The sequence below is a fragment of the Tarenaya hassleriana genome, unplaced genomic scaffold, assembly GCF_000463585.1.
Source record: "Tarenaya hassleriana unplaced genomic scaffold, ASM46358v1 Cleome1, whole genome shotgun sequence".
NCBI lineage: Eukaryota > Viridiplantae > Streptophyta > Magnoliopsida > Brassicales > Cleomaceae > Tarenaya > Tarenaya hassleriana.
Genome location: NW_010960187.1, coordinates 10,598,723 through 10,614,833, shown reverse-complemented (window position 1 = coordinate 10,614,833; position 16,111 = coordinate 10,598,723). Strand labels below are relative to the sequence as shown.

The 16,111-nt window shown below is 37.7% G+C and overlaps 1 protein-coding gene across 1 annotated transcript; it reads left to right on the top strand.

Annotated features, from left to right (window-relative positions):
• The first annotated feature begins 3,510 nt into the window (after positions 1 to 3,510).
• Positions 3,511 to 7,484, top strand: LOC104822777 (cytochrome P450 85A2-like). The gene is made up of 9 exons (XM_010554126.1): positions 3,511 to 3,740; positions 3,915 to 4,233; positions 4,670 to 4,819; positions 4,904 to 5,149; positions 5,250 to 5,336; positions 5,674 to 5,752; positions 6,691 to 6,797; positions 6,910 to 7,034; positions 7,165 to 7,484. Exons 1-9 carry the CDS (start codon positions 3,562 to 3,564, stop codon positions 7,250 to 7,252), a joined length of 1,380 nt encoding a protein of 459 aa, XP_010552428.1. The 5' UTR covers positions 3,511 to 3,561; the 3' UTR covers positions 7,253 to 7,484.
• The last annotated feature ends 8,627 nt before the right edge of the window (positions 7,485 to 16,111 follow it).

Sequence of the window (16,111 nt, the reverse complement as noted above, 5' to 3'; positions counted from 1 at the left end):
AAAATATTAATATTCTTCATAAACAAATCAGATTTTAAATATTGAATATAATGTGAATTTTTCCTCCAACTATATATTTATATTAGATATTTTGACTGTTTATCTAGGCAAAATATTTTTTTTTTCTAAAATAGTTTAGTTTAATATTTTGGCAAATTTCAAATAAAATAAAAATATAAAGATGAAGAATATACAATATCATTCACTAAAACAAAAATAAGAGTCGATAAAAGCCGACAAAAAAGCGATCATCACGAACCACTAGGAAACCTCCAAGCCCTAAATCTTGTGAAAGTTAATTTGATGTGATTAGCACATAATTAAAATCTTTTCGGTGCATTATGTATAAATTGCACGCAATGAAACAAAAGCATAACGCCTCTAATCCGTTGTCGTTTCATATTTAAATCAACAAAATTTGGATAATTCAAAAGCTGCAATCTTTGATATTCTCTAGTCCATTCACATTAAAACACACATACGCATACGAACATGTATACGTATGGATTTTTTTTATAATAAATTTCGATTGTTTATAATTGAATATATATTTTATTTGGATATTAATAAATCATTTTCATAACCTCTTATATGATTTATATAATATTGATAATATTTTCTAAAATAAAAATCATCCCCGAGACAACCAATTGTATTATTTTCTTTTCTCTAAAATTCTGCTAATAAGGCTTGGAAAAATTAATTATTGATGTAATATTTAAATAATCAAAAGCAGACCAATTTTCAAACTTGCAGTTAGAACAGAGGCAGGAATGTTGTAAAAACCAACGGTTCTTCTTCACTGTTATAAAGACCTCAGCCTTGACATATATATATATATATAACCGATCGTACTGAACTCGTAATTCCCTGTGTCTTTACATTCTTATATTCTTGTGTCTTTCTACATTATCTTTTTCACATATAACATCATCACTCGTTTTCAATTTTTGTTTTTGTTTTTTTATTTACCGCATAGTTATTTTTCTTTTATTCCATAATCAATCCCGGGGATATATTTCGAAACGTTTTAACCATATATATTCATCATATCTAATATAATAACGTAATATATAGGCGATTAACCGTTTCTTCTACCCCAAATTATAAAATTTGCATAAGAGAGGAATGATTAATACTTTTAAAAATGATATCAAAGACTAATTTCGAATTTAAAATCTCGTATTTATATATATACACTATAATATCCAAAAAAAAATCGAACTATAAAAAATGTCATCAAATGTGATTTGGCTATTTGATTCTTGTAATTAAACTTGATACAAACTGTGTTTTGAAAATTACAAAGCATGTGGATTCTATCATAAATACAAAAAATTATAATTTTAATTATTTTCTCTCTCTATCTCATCACTTCTTCACATGGACATAGAGAGAGGAGGAATTGCGTCTTGTCGGGAATTTTATGAAAAATATCCATGAAAAAAATGGATATTTGTTGGAACAGACACGTGAACTTTTTAATTTTTATAGTTATTTCATTTTAAAGTTTATTTTTTTTATTTTTTATTTTTTAATCTTTTTATTTTCTTTTTCGTTTCTATGGGTCCTTTGGGTGGTGTCCATGTGATGTAACCGTGGCTTTTACCTGAATATCCTTGCCTTCATTCCCTCCCCCTATTCCTGTTTATTATTATTTAAAAAAGAGTTACATTTATTAATTGAATAACTATATTAACAAATACATTATTTAGAGTATATTTTTAATTATTATTAATTTTACACCGCTATATCATACGTATCCGTTCAATTAAATAGTACATTGATAAACGATAATAATAACTTTTATTAATTTTTTATATCTAAAATATTAATAATTGGCGGGTTTTATAAAAATCTATATATTAAACCTATCATATTTTGACAATTTTAATTAAAACATTTCTATTTAATCAAATAAATTTTTACTATTTTGTGATAAAATTTGAATAATAGTTTTTTCTTTTGTGTCTAGTAAGATAATCCTTCATTTAAACTAATATACATATCTCTAGAAACGGACATTCAACAGAGATGTTTTCGAGTTTTTAAAATTAAAATCTCGAACAATCACTCTAGATTATTTCCGAGAATAAGATATAGGTGGATCCAATGTATGGTGAATTTATAGATTATAAAAAAAAACTGAATATATATATATATAATATTAATTTGTAAACGACAATAATAATAAAAGAAACCGTTAATTAGTACTTCGACATAAACCCATCAAGATTCAACCATAAAGTTACAAACTTTAAGTTTACCTGAACGAAGAATCTTCCTCACCCAACTACCAAACAAGCATTCATGTCTAAGAATGAGTTGTTGCTTTAATTCTTCTCTGTCTACTTCTTTATTTTTATCTTATAATAAATCCTGTAATGATTTTTATATATATTGCCTGTTTGAGTCATCAGTAAAAAGTGCAAAAAATCCCTCTCTCTCTCTACACATAAGTATATATACGTATAGTTGGAATTTAATGATAATGTATGCACAAATATACTAATATATATACATGCACAAGTAAGCGGTAAATAAATTGAAATGCATTATCTTTTTGTCTCAAATTAAACTTTATATTTATTATTTTATCTTAAAATATTCTGTACAATTAGATTCTCTAAAAAAAAAATTCTTATATTTTGTATATTATGCAATTTACATCATATACTTATTTTTCGGAGATAAGCAATTGTACAAGATTTTTTAGGATAAAAAATGAGTATATGATTTAAATTGCCATAAGATGCAAAATATATGAATATTTTGAAGAGAATCTAATTATACAATATTTTTTAGGATAAAAAATAAGTATAGGATTTAAATTGAAACAAAATGAAAGCATAAGATTTTTTTGATCATTTATATTCTAAGAGTGTAAAAAATAGCGTTGACAAAATTAGCATTTTTTATTTTCAAGATATTTATTTTAAATAGTTATAATTTTTTATAATTATATTTAATCTCTGTGATATAATTTTAAATCTTTATATAATATAATTAAAAATATATATTCAACAAGCGGTACAAAATATATATGAAATTTTTTTGATTTACTTGCATATTGACATGTAGTATTTTCAAAATCCGCCATTTTTTTTATCCTTAATATATTGTTCACCAATATGCCTCATTGCGTCTCACTGTATCAGATTAGAGTAAACCATATCACGCATTTAGTTATAGATAAAAGGAACAGAATAAATAAGTGAAGAAAATTAGAAGATAATAAGATTTGATAGAGTAAAAAAAATATTCAACACAATTAATACTTGATTTGTATCTCTAATTTATACAAAATATCTATAGTTTACATAATCTATTTCAACTAAATCCAATCTTCCCAAATCCATATGTATTTTCTTATTTCAATTGACGCCTAAGTTGGCTATATAAGGCACAACAATTAACCGCTTGTAGTACCAAGCACATGCCCATAACCATCTCTCTCTCTCTCTCTCTCTCTCTCTCTCTCTCTCTCTCTCTCTCTCTCTCTGGCCCAAAAGAGGTTACAAAACAGAGAAAAACAGGTCAAAGAAGAAGAAGGGGATAACAATGGTGATGCTTGGGATTGTGGTAATAATGGTATGCATCTGCTCCGCTTTGCTTCGATGGAACGAGATGCGATACGCCAAGAAAGGCCTCCCTCCAGGCACAATGGGATGGCCTCTCTTCGGCGAAACCACGGAGTTCCTCAAGCAAGGCCCTGACTTCATGAAAATCCACCGAGCCCGGTACTCGTTAAAGAAAAATTCGAACTTTTTTCCTTTTTTCTGAAAATGCCCATGACCCAGATGATCCAACTCTTTCCTTTCCTCCCAAATAATCGTGGGTTCGAACCAAAATGTCATGGTTCGAACCATATCTTAAAAAAATCCTCACTTTTTATTTCTGCCGCATTCCTGTAGATTCGGGAGTTTCTTCAAGTCTCACATATTGGGGTGCCCAACGATTGTGTCGATGGACGCAGAGCTTAACAGATACATTCTGATGAACGAATCCAAAGGGCTTGTCGCTGGCTATCCACAGTCGATGCTCGACATCCTCGGAAAAGGCAACATAGCCGCGGTCCATGGCTCCCGCCCCATTAGACGCTCGCTGTTGGCTCTGATTAGCCCAACGATGATCAGAGACCATCTCTTGCCCAAGACGGATTGCTTCATGAGAAGCTATCTCAGTCACTGGGATGAATCTAAGGTCGTTGATATTCAGGACAAGACCAAACATGTGAGTCTCTCTCTTGCTCTGTTTTGTTGTCAAAACAGAGCATACATATCCATTCTCGATCTTCCTTTCCCTGGTTTTTAGAATATGCTGCTCGTGGTCGAGGGAGGCTGAATATTTCGGATGGTTTTGTCAATGTTCATCTGAAAAAAAGGACAAAATCGAGAGAATAAAGAAAAAAAGGAGAGGAATAATAGTTAGTTTTGTTGGGTCGCGACAGGGGTAGAGTCGTAATTTCTGTTTCTCACCTCTGGAAAACTGGTCTGGTCTAATTAATTACCTCTCTGATGGATTTTAATGGCATTTATGTCTGAATCTTGAGCACAGGACATATGTGTTCGGTTCTGTCCTTCATGGTTATCCTGTTTGTTCTGCTCTACTCTACATTAATTTGTTCATGATTTTGATTCTCTGTTTTTTTCTTTTTGGATTTGAGCAGATGGCGTTCTTGTCTTCATTGTCGCAAATCGCAGATACATTAAGCAAACCAGTGGTTGAAGAGTTCACGAGCGAGTTCTTCAAGCTCGTTCTCGGAACTCTATCTGTTCCGATCAATCTCCCGGGCTCGAATTACCGCTGCGGAATTCAGGTAAAATATTGGAATTACACGGCGAATTCATGAGGACAAGCACATCATTTATATCTATAGTTAACGTTTTCTATTACTTGTCAGGCAAGAAAGAACATAGATCGACTTCTGAAGGAACTGATGCAAGAGAGGAGAGCTTCAGGGGAAACTTTCACCGACATTCTTGGTTACTTGATGAAGGAGGAAGATAACCGATACCCGTTATCCGACGAAGAGATAAGAGATCAAGTCATAACGATTCTGTATTCGGGCTATGAGACTGTCTCCACGACCTCCATGATGGCTCTTAAGTACCTTCATGATCATCCAGAGGCTCTTGAAGAAATCAGAGTATGTAACACAGATATTGGGACCTAACCGGCATTTCGCTCACCGGTACGGTTCGGTTTGGTATTGATTTCGTTTTTTTTTTGTTTCCGGTCCGATGCAGAGAGAGCACTTTGCTATTAGGGAAAGGAAAGGCCCTGAGGAACCACTTGATCTTGAAGATGTGAAAACGATGAAATTCACTCGTGCGGTATGTATTCTGATTCTTATACCTCCACAAGTTTCGATCCAATTTCGTATTTCGATACGTAGATATCGTTTTTTTTTGGATTTCGTAACAGTAATATACGAAATGGTACAAACAGAATCCGACAAAATTTCGAAACATAAAAATGTTTTTTTTTTAAATGTCTGATGCTGATGTTACAAAAAAAAAAAGACCGGACCATGCATGTAAAATAGGGTTTGTGTAGTGTATCAATCATTATATTGTTATAATCTACGTTAGTGATATTTTTTTATGGGCATTATTTATTTGAATGTGACATGATTAGTGAAACATGGGGTTTGGACCATTTTGTTCATAGGTAATCTTTGAGACATCGAGATTGGCAACCGTTGTTAATGGTGTCCTTAGGAAGACAACCCATGACTTGGAACTCAATGGTGAGCAGGGGCGGACCTACGTGTATTGGAGTGGGGTCCTATGCCCCCACCCACCTAATTAAAATTATACAATTTATTTATAGATTTTATAAAATTATAACCAAAGTTAAAAAAATGCCCCCATCTGATTTTTGTGGTTGCCCCCACCCTCACCTCCTCTCCCGTTCTTTTATTTACTTTTTTCTAAAAAAATTGTTTTTCTTTTTTCTTTTTAGGTTACGCGGTTACCATGTTTTTACTCTTTATTTTCTATATATATTTTTTATTTTTTCCCTCTTTTTCTAACAAAATATAGACAAAACACAAAAAATAAAATAATAATATTAAAGATATCTAAATATTATGATTATATTTTAATCATTTTTATTTTTTATTTGTTCATATGTTTCTAAATTTAATTGGTGAAATATATAAAAATAATAATTATAACAATAAAGAGATATTGGATGAGATTCACTTTTAAATAAAATGTATTTTTTTGCGAAAAAACGATATTGGAATTATCAATATAAAAAAAATTACGTAGATTCAAATATAATGTATCTTTTTTGTTGGTTTTCAAAATAAAATATTCGTTCATGTGGACCTTACAATATATATCATTGATTTACATGGGCTACCAACCAAGCCAGCTATGCAGTCATCCTCCTGTTGCCCCATGGCTCTTCATTTCAATAATTTTGACAGAAGAAAAAACCCTTTATTTTTATTTTTTCATTCATCTTTTTAACTTTAAATCCCTTAGATTTTCGCCCCGTATCAATCCCGATCTTGATCTTGATCTTCGGGTTTCTTTTTTCGAAAAGGGGCATGCTTTGTGTTCTTAGACACTTTGATTCATGTTAGGAGGTCCCATTAGGGTACAAGTTCATCATCTATTGATTAGTTAAGTAATTAACGTTGTAATTATTACTAAACACGATTATAAACCAATGCAGGATACGTAATTCCAAAAGGGTGGAGAATATACGTATACACGAGGGAGCTAAACTATGATTCTTGTCTGTATCAAGATCCACATACCTTCAACCCGTGGAGATGGATGGTTAGTACATATATCATGGGCTCGACGTTATTAACTTCTCAGAAGAAAACAGCAACGTTGGAAACGAACAAGAACGTCTAAAATGGTTTTTGTGTGTAAAATGTGAATGCAGGACAAGAACATGGAATCACAAAACTACTTCCTTCTGTTCGGTGGGGGGACGAGGCTTTGTCCCGGCAAGGAACTAGGCATCGTCGAAATCTCTTCTTTCCTTCACCACTTCTTAACCAGATACAGGTTTTGCTCTCTCTCTCTCTCTGAATGTTGATTGATGTGGCAAGAGTCGAATTCCATGCGTTGAAACCACGGATTCTGCAACGATATATGATAAGATCTTAAGCGTGATTTTCGTGTGATGGTTTTGCAGGTGGGACGAGGTCGGAGGAGAGAAACTGGTGGTGTTTCCAAGAGTTTTTGCACCGAAAGGATTCCACCTTAGGGTTTCTGCATACTGACTCGGCCAAATCTTAGAGACGATAGATACGTACAGAGAGAGAGAGAGAGAGAGAGAGGAAACCCATAAATGCGAGATTATAAATTTCTGAGTAGATTTGTCAGAATTCATGGAGTGGTTAAATGAAGATACATATGAGCTCCTGTCTGTCTGTTTGTATAGATTTTTGTGCTCATCTGTATAGATCTATGAGCAGTCTTCTTGGGAGATTAATTAAAGGTTCCTTTTTTTTTTTCTTCAATACAATCTAATGTAATTAAATTGCATTTTTTCTCCCCAGCGACCGCTCGAACACGGTATCGGGAACAAATACACTCTTTGACATTCTCAACCATCTACACCATTTGACCAACTACGATCGGATTGCTTTCTCTTACATTTTATCCGAATTGAAACTATACTGGTAAGCCTTTCCGAGTGTTTGTCAGAGACAAACAGAGGAATTATTAGCTGAGGCGGGGGATCAGAGACATGACAGAAACAGAAAAAGGGAATAAGGGAATTAAGCTCAGTTGGAGCTAAATCAGGAAAGTTTGTTTAGATATTATTACATTCTATATTTTCTATTATTACTTTCTATATTTCCTATTATATTACTTTCTACTTTCTATTATTACTTTCTATTGTGTCTTCGGTTGCTAGTGTGGGGAAGGAGAGTTCTATTACGGCTGACAAACGTGCTCCTTTTCAGAAACTGTCTGATCCCGAGATTGAGGACAGATGGCGAAAAGGTCTATGCTTCCGTTGTGATGAACGATACTACGTCGGTCATCGTTGCAAGCAACGGGAGCTGCAAGTGTTGATGGTTACTGATGTTACGGATCAAGAGGCAGACCACTCAGAATTTCAAGAATGTTTTGACGAGTTGCCGTCGGAGGAGGGTGAGTTGGTTGCCCTTACTCTTCACTTGTTGATGGGGCTGACTTCACCTAAGACGATGAAGGTTCGAGGATGGATTGGAGACCAGCAGGACGTGGTGCTTATTGACAGCAGAGCTTCCCACAATTTCCTGTCGCGAGACCTTGTCAGGAGCCTTCCGATTGGGTTGCGTGGATCTTCAGGCTTTAGGTTTGGGGACGGGTTTGACGGTGAGGAGCGAAGGCATATGTGAGAAGGTTTCGTTACAGCTACAAAATTATGTGATGGTGACTAATTTCTTACCACTAGAATTAGGAGGAGTTGATGCACATCCAGTGGCTGCAGACCTTAGGCAAGGTCCAATTTGACTCTGTTGGGTTAGAGATAGAGATGAGGTTCAACCATGAAGAGAGAGTGGTCATACTTAAGGGGGACCCTAATCTTCATCAATCTTTGGTTGCTCTCAAGTCTTTAAGACTGTGAATGCCGATTATCGAGGGAGCTGCATCGAGTTCGGTTGTGATTCCGCCAGATGTATTGTAGACTTTGGAGGAGTATGGCGGTGTTTTTTCTGAACCGGGGGGCCTGCCTCCGGTGAGGGGTCATGAGCATGGTATTATTCTCCAACCGAATATGGGTCCGATAAGCGTTCGGCCGTACCGTTATTCGCATGCTTACAAGGAGGAAATTGAAAAATTAGTTCGAGATATGCTGAAGGCAGGGATAATTCAGCCGAGTCTAAGCCCCTATTCTAGTCCGGTGTTGTTGGTGAGGAAAAAGGATGGTAGTTGGCATTTTTGTGTGGACTATCGGACTTTGAACCGGGCAACGGTGTCGGACAAGTTTCTGATTCCGGTGATAGATCAGTTTTTGGATGAGTTAAAGGGTTCAACTATCTTTTCTAAGTTGGATTTGAGGGCAGGATATCATCAGATCCGGATGAAAGCTGAGATGTTCCGAAGACGGCATTTCGAACGCATGATGGGCACAATGAGTTTCTCGTTATGTGTTTCGGTCTTACCAATGCTCCAGCTACATTTCAGGCCCTAATGAATAATGTTTTTCGGCCATTCTTACATCGATTCGTCTTGGTGTTTTTTGATGACATCTTGGTGTACAGCCATAATATGTCAGACCATGTTCGCCATCTTTCCGAGGTTTTGCGTATCATGTAGAAATATCACCTGTTTGCGAACAAGAAGAAGTGCCTTTTCGGTCAAGATCACGTGGATTATTTTGGTCACGTCATCTCGGCTGCAGGAGTTGCCACGGATCCCAGCAAAACAACGGCTCTCCAGAGTTGGCCTAAACGATGAACGTGAGAGAATTGCGGGGATTTTTGGGTCTGACCGGCTATTATCGCAGATTTTTCTAGCATTATGGTTCGATTGCGCGGCTGCTAACAGACTTGCTATGGAAAGATGTGTTTGAGTGGTCGACTGATGCTTCTCGCGCTTTTGCGGAGTTGAAACACGCGATAGTCTCTACCCCTGTTTTAGCTCTTCCCGGTTTTTCAGAGTAGTTCATCTTGGAGGCTGATGCATCGGGCTTTGGAGTTGGGGTAGTCCTGATGCAACATCAACGTCTGATTGCCTTTCACAGCCATGGGCTGTGATAGGGAGAGGTTGAAACCCATTTATGAGAGGGAGCTGATGGCGATAGTGTTGGCGGTGCAGCTTGGCGGTGCAGCGATGGCGGCACTACTTACTCGGCCGAAAATTTATGGTGAGTACGGATCAGCGTAGTCTAAAATTCATGTTGGAGCAATATGAGTTAGTATGGAATACCAGAAATGGCTTTCCAAATTGATGGGATACGACTTCGACATTGTTTACAAGAAAGGTTCCGAGAATACGGTTGCCGATGGTCTTTCCCGCATACCAACGTTGGCGGTAGCTTCGCTGAATGCTTTGGTTGTCACGGTCCCGAGTGTTATCCAGTTTGCAGAGGTTCGCAAGGAAGTAGATGTGGATGAGATGTTTGGTGCGATTTTGCAAAAATTACTAGCTTGAACAGGTGATGATGAGAAGTATACCCTCCGCCAAGGTACCTTGTTGTATCGAGGTCGGATGGTGTTGGCGTAGACTTCTAAGTTCATTCTGCTGGTTTTGCATGAGTTACATGATGGAAAATTTGGTGGCCATTCGGGATTGTTGCGGACCTTGAAGAGTTTCAAGCCATTTTTTTTTGCCGGGGATGAAGTCAGAGATTCATCAATATGTGGCTCGCTGTCCTATTTGTCAAGTGCAGAAGTACTCGACCTTGGCGCCCGCGGGCTTACTTTAACCCCTTCCGATACCAGAACAGGTTTGGGAAGATATTTCTCTTGATTTCATTGAGGGATTGCCAAAATCTGCGGGTTTTAACGTCATGCTGGTGGTTGTGGATCGTTTGAGCAAATACGCGCATTTCGTGGGGCTGAAACATTCGTTCATATCGGCTGATGTCGCTCGTGAGTTTGTTAAGGAGATCGTGCGGCTTCATGGTTTCCCTCGAACTATTATGTCTGATCGGGATCGGATTTTCCTTAGTCACTTTTGGTCGGAAACCTTTCGATTGGCAGGGACGAAATTGAAATACAACACAGCTTTTCATCCTCAAACGGATGGTCAGATGGAGGAGATGAATAGGTGCTTGGAGACTTACTGCGATGCTATGCGAGTGAACATCCGAGGTTGTGGATAAAGTTTTTATCTTGGGTTGAGTTTTGGTACAACACGACTTTTCACTCATCTCTCCAAACAACACCTTTTAAGGTGGTTTATGGTCGGGATCCGCCATCGCTGGTTCGGTTTGAAGATGGTTCCACTGTCAATTTTGAGTTGGAGTCCGCTTTGAAGGAAAGGGATGCGGTTTTGGACGTGGTTAAATGTAATTTGCAAAAAGCTCAGCAGCGGATGAAGGCTTATGCAGATGCTTCTCGCCGGGAGATCACCTTTCAGGTGGGTGATATGGTTTATCTGAAATTGTGGCCCTATCACCAAAAATCCGTAGCGGCTCGTATCTTTCAGAAACTTTCTGCTTGTTTCTTTGGCCCATTTGAGGTGTTGGAGCATGTGAGGCGGGTAGCGTACCGATTCAAGTTGCATGCTGAAGCCCGTATCCATTCGGTCTTCCATGTTTCTCAACTGAAACAGGTTGTGGGTGCAGATTTTAGTCCTCAACTGTTGCCGGCAAATCTGTCCGTAGATTTGGAACTGTTGGTGGAGTCGGAAGACTTGCTGGACTCTCATTATGACTCGCGTGGACTGCTGGAGGTGGTGATCAAGTGGCGTTCCTTGCTGAATCATGAGGCAACGTGTGTGCTAGCTTCCGATTTGAAGCTGCAATTTCCCTCCTTTCAACTTGAGGACAAGCTGAAACTCATGGGAGGGGGTAATGGTAAGTCTTTTCGAGTGTTTGTCAGAGACATATAGAGGAATTATTGGTTGAGGCGGATGATCAGTGACTGAGTGACATGACAGAAGCGGAAAAAGGGAATTAAGCTCAGTTGGAGCTAAATTAGAAAAGTTTGTTTAGATATTATTGCATTCTATATTTTCTATTACTACTTTCTATGTTTTCTAGGGTTTGATAAATGTTTATTATAAAAGAGAATAAAGGAATACCTACGGTGAGGGGTCATGAGCATCGTATTATTCTCCAACCGAATATGGGCCCGATAAGCGTTCGGCCGTACCGTTATCCACATGCATACAAGGAGGAAATTGAAAAATTAGTTCGAGATATGCTGAAGGCAGGGATAATTCAGCCGAGTCTAAGCCCCTATTCTAGTCCGGTATTGTTGGTGAGGAAAAAGGATGGTAGTTGGCGCTTTTGTGTGGACTATCGGGCCTTGAACCGGGCAACGGTGTCGGACAAGTTTCCGATTCCGGTGATAGATCAGTTTTTGGATGAGTTAAAGGGCAGGATATCATCAGATCCGGATGAAAGCTGAGATGTTCCGAAGACAACATTTCGAACGCATGATGGGCACAATGAGTTTCTCGTTATGTGTTTCGGTCTTACCAATGCTCCAGCTACATTTCAGGCCCTAATGAATAATGTTTTTCGGCCATTCTTACGTTGATTCGTCTTGGTGTTTTTTGATAACATCTTGGTGTACAACCATAATATGTCGGACCATGTTCGCCATCTTTCCGAGGTTTTGCGTATCATGCAGAAATATCACATGTTTGCGAACAAGAAGAAATGCCTTTTCGGTCAAGATCACGTGGATTATTTTGGTCACGTCATCTCGGCTGCAGGAGTTGCCACGAATCCCAGCAAAACAACGACTCTCCAGAGCTGGCCTACACGATGAACGTGAGAGAATTGCGGAGATTTTTGGGTCTGACCGGCTATTATCGCAGATTTGTCTAGCATTATGGTTCGATTGCGCGGCTGCTAACATACTTGCTATGGAAAGATGCGTTTGAGTGATCGACTGATGCTTCTCGCGCTTTTGCGGAGTTGAAACACGCGATGGTCTCTACCCCTGTTTTAGCTCTTCCCGATTTTTCAGAGTAGTTCATCTTGGAGGTTGATGCATCGGGCTTTGAAGTTGGGGCAGTCCTGGTGCAACATCAACATTTGATCGCCTTCTACAGCCATGGGCTGCCGGATAGGGAGAGGTTGAAACCCATTTATGAGAGGGAGCTGATGGCGATAGTGTTGGCGGTGCAGCTTGGCGGTGCAGCGATGGCGACACTACTTACTCGGCCGAAAATTTCTGGTGTATACGGATCAGCGTAGTCTAAAATACCTGTTGGAGCAACGTGAGTTAGTATGGAATACCAGAAATGGCTTTCCAAATTGATGGGATACGACTTCGACATTGTTTACAAGAAAGGTTTCGAGAATACGGTTGCCGATGGTCTTTCCCGTGTACCAACGTTGGCGGTAGCTTCGCTGAACGCTTTGGCTGTCACGGTCCCGAGTGTTATCCAGTTTGCAGAGGTTCGCAAGGAAGTAGATGTGGATGAGATGTTTGGTGCGATTTTGCAAAAATTACTAGCGAGAACATGTGATGATGAGAAGTATACCCTCCGCCAAGGTACCTTGTTGTATCGAGGTCGGATGGTGTTGGCGTAGACTTCTAAGTTTATTCTGCTGGTTTTGCATGAGTTACATGATGGAAAATTGGGTGGCCATTCGGGATTGTTGCGGACCTTGAAGAGGGTTCAAGCCATTTTTTTTTGTCAGGGATGAAGTCAGAGATTCATCAATATGTGGCTCGCTGTCCTGTTTGTCAAGTGCAGAAGTGCTCGACCTTGGCGCCCGCGGGCTTACAACCCCTTCCGATACCAGAACAGGTTTGGGAAGATATTTCTCTTGATTTCATTGAGGGATTGCCAAAATCTGTGGGTTTTAACGTCGTGCTGGTGGTTGTGGATCGTTTGAGCAAATACGCACATTTTGTGGGGCTGAAACATTCGTTCACAGCGGCTGATGTCGCTCATGAGTTTGTTAAGGAGATCGTGCAGCTTCATGGTTTCCCTCGAACTATTATGTCTGATCGGAATCGGATTTTCCTCAGTCACTTTTGGTCGGAAACCTTTCGATTGGCAGGGACGAAATTGAAATACAACACAGCTTTTCATCCTCAAACGGATGGCCAGACGGAGGTGGCGAATAGGTGCTTGGAGACTTACTTGTGATGCTATGCGAGTGAACATCCGAGGTTGTGGATGAAGTTTTTATCTTGGGTTGAGTTTTGGTACAACACGACTTTTCACTCATCTCTCCAAACAACACCTTTTAAGGTGGTTTATAGTCGGGATCCGCCATCGCTGGTTCGGTTTGAAGATGGTTCCATTGTCAATTTTGAGTTGGAGTCCGCTTTGAAGGAAAGGGATGCGGTTTTGGACGTGGTCAAACGTAATTTTCACAAAGCTCAGCAGCAGATGAAGGCTTATGCAGATGCTTCTCGCCGGAGATCACCTTTCAGGTGGGTGATATGGTTTATCTGAAATTGTGGTCCTATCACCAAAAATCGGTAGCGGCTCGTATCTTTCAGAAACTTTCTGCTCGTTTCTTTGGCCCATTTGAGGTGTTGGAGCGTGTGAGGCGGGTAGCGTACCGATTGAAGTTGCCAGCTGAGGCCCATATCCATTCGGTGTTCCATGTTTCTCAACTGAAACGGGTTGTGGGTGCAGATTTTACTCCTCAACCGTTGCCGGCAAATCTGTTCGCAGATTTGGAACTGTTGGTGGAGCCGGAAGACTTGCTGGACTCTCGTTATGACTCGCGTGGATTGCTGAAGGTGGTGATCAAGTGGCGTTCCTTGCCGAATCATGAGGCAACGTGGGTGCTAGCTTCCGATTTGAAGCTGCAATTTCCCTTCTTTCAACTTGAGGACAAGCTGAAACTCATGGGAGGGGGTAATGGTAAGTCTTTCCGAGTGTTTGTCAGAGACAAACAGAGGAATTATTGGCTGAGGCGGGGGATCAGTGACTGAGTGATAGGACAGAAGCGGAAAAAGGGAATTAAACTCAGTTGGAGCTAAATTAGAAAAGTTTGTTTAGATATTATTGCAATCTATATTTTCTATTATTACTTTCTATGTTTTCTAGGGTTTGATAAATGTTTATTATAAAAGAGAATAAAGGAATATCGGAGAAGTCATCGGGAAATTGAGTGGTTTCTTGAGGGGAGAGTTTAGTGGCCTACTAAGTTATTTGAATTAGAAAGCGTACTTTTGAAGAGGGAGTCGTATCATATACACACTTGAACGATACAGATCATTAATCATTGATCTTACACTAGTCTTTGTCCATACGCTTTGTTGAAAAGGATCCTCATACTCTTAACCCTAGCTCTAATCACTAGAAGATTAAAAAAACTTTCGAGCCATGTCAATATAGGAACTATCATAGGTTATATATATATATATATATATTAAGGGAAATTAGAGGAAAAAAACTAAAATTGTCATTTTTCGTGGATTAATGATACCAGAATTAATTTTTTTCCCGAAAAGCTTTAAAATATGATAATATAAAAAATATATGTATATGTGTGTATATGGTTAGACGTATAAGCCCAAATGTTATGGGCCAGCCCAAAAGCAATAGAGTATGTTCAAGAAATAAACTGAAGCCCATTTATTGAAAGCCCAAATTGATAGCGACGGTTTTAGATCTTGGGCAAGAAAGTTTGACGATGCTTACGTGGCAAATGCATATTCAGTCAACTAATTGATTTATTGCTGGTTTGTTTTGAGAGTAATACCATGAGATGTTTGTAATTTTTCTGGCTTTCTTCGTTACAAATTAATGGTCCATAAAAGTTTTCCATTTTTTTTTATTTCAAATAACTCATATATATTCGGATTTATGTACAAAAAATATCTATAAATCAGCTTTGAATTCGAATTTAAATTCAGAATGTTATAGTGAAATATTATAAGTAAAAAACCTTGATATTTATAAAATATTTCAAAATTACCCTTAATATTTTTATAAATTGTAAAATTAATCATTATCATCTTTCTTTAAAATTATAAAATATTCCAAATATTTATTAAAAATTACAAAGTGATCTTTAAAATTAACAAAATTTAATTCATATTTGCATGTAAATTCAAAACTTTTTTCCAATATTCGAATTCATACATATAAATTCGCCACTAACTTTAATCAAACTTGTAATTTATTTTTCATCAATTGTTATCGGTTTAATATCAACATATTTCAATATATTTGAATCTGACATCTTATTAAAGTATCATTTTTCTAATTTAATTTAAATAAAATAAAAAATACTCAAATTTCTAATAAAATTTAAATGGCGCTAAAATTTAAATAATCCTAAGATTTGATATATTATATTCAATATTCAATATTCAATATTCTCTCTCGTGAAAGCAATTGTTGACGGAGAGAAAATACCATCACTACGATGAAAAGAAACCCGTAAAATAAAGATGCATTTATTAATTTAAATTAGTGAAAATGTAAAACAAAATGGCCCATGCAGGTTTCGAACCTGCGACCTTCGCGTTATTAGCACGAGTCGACAG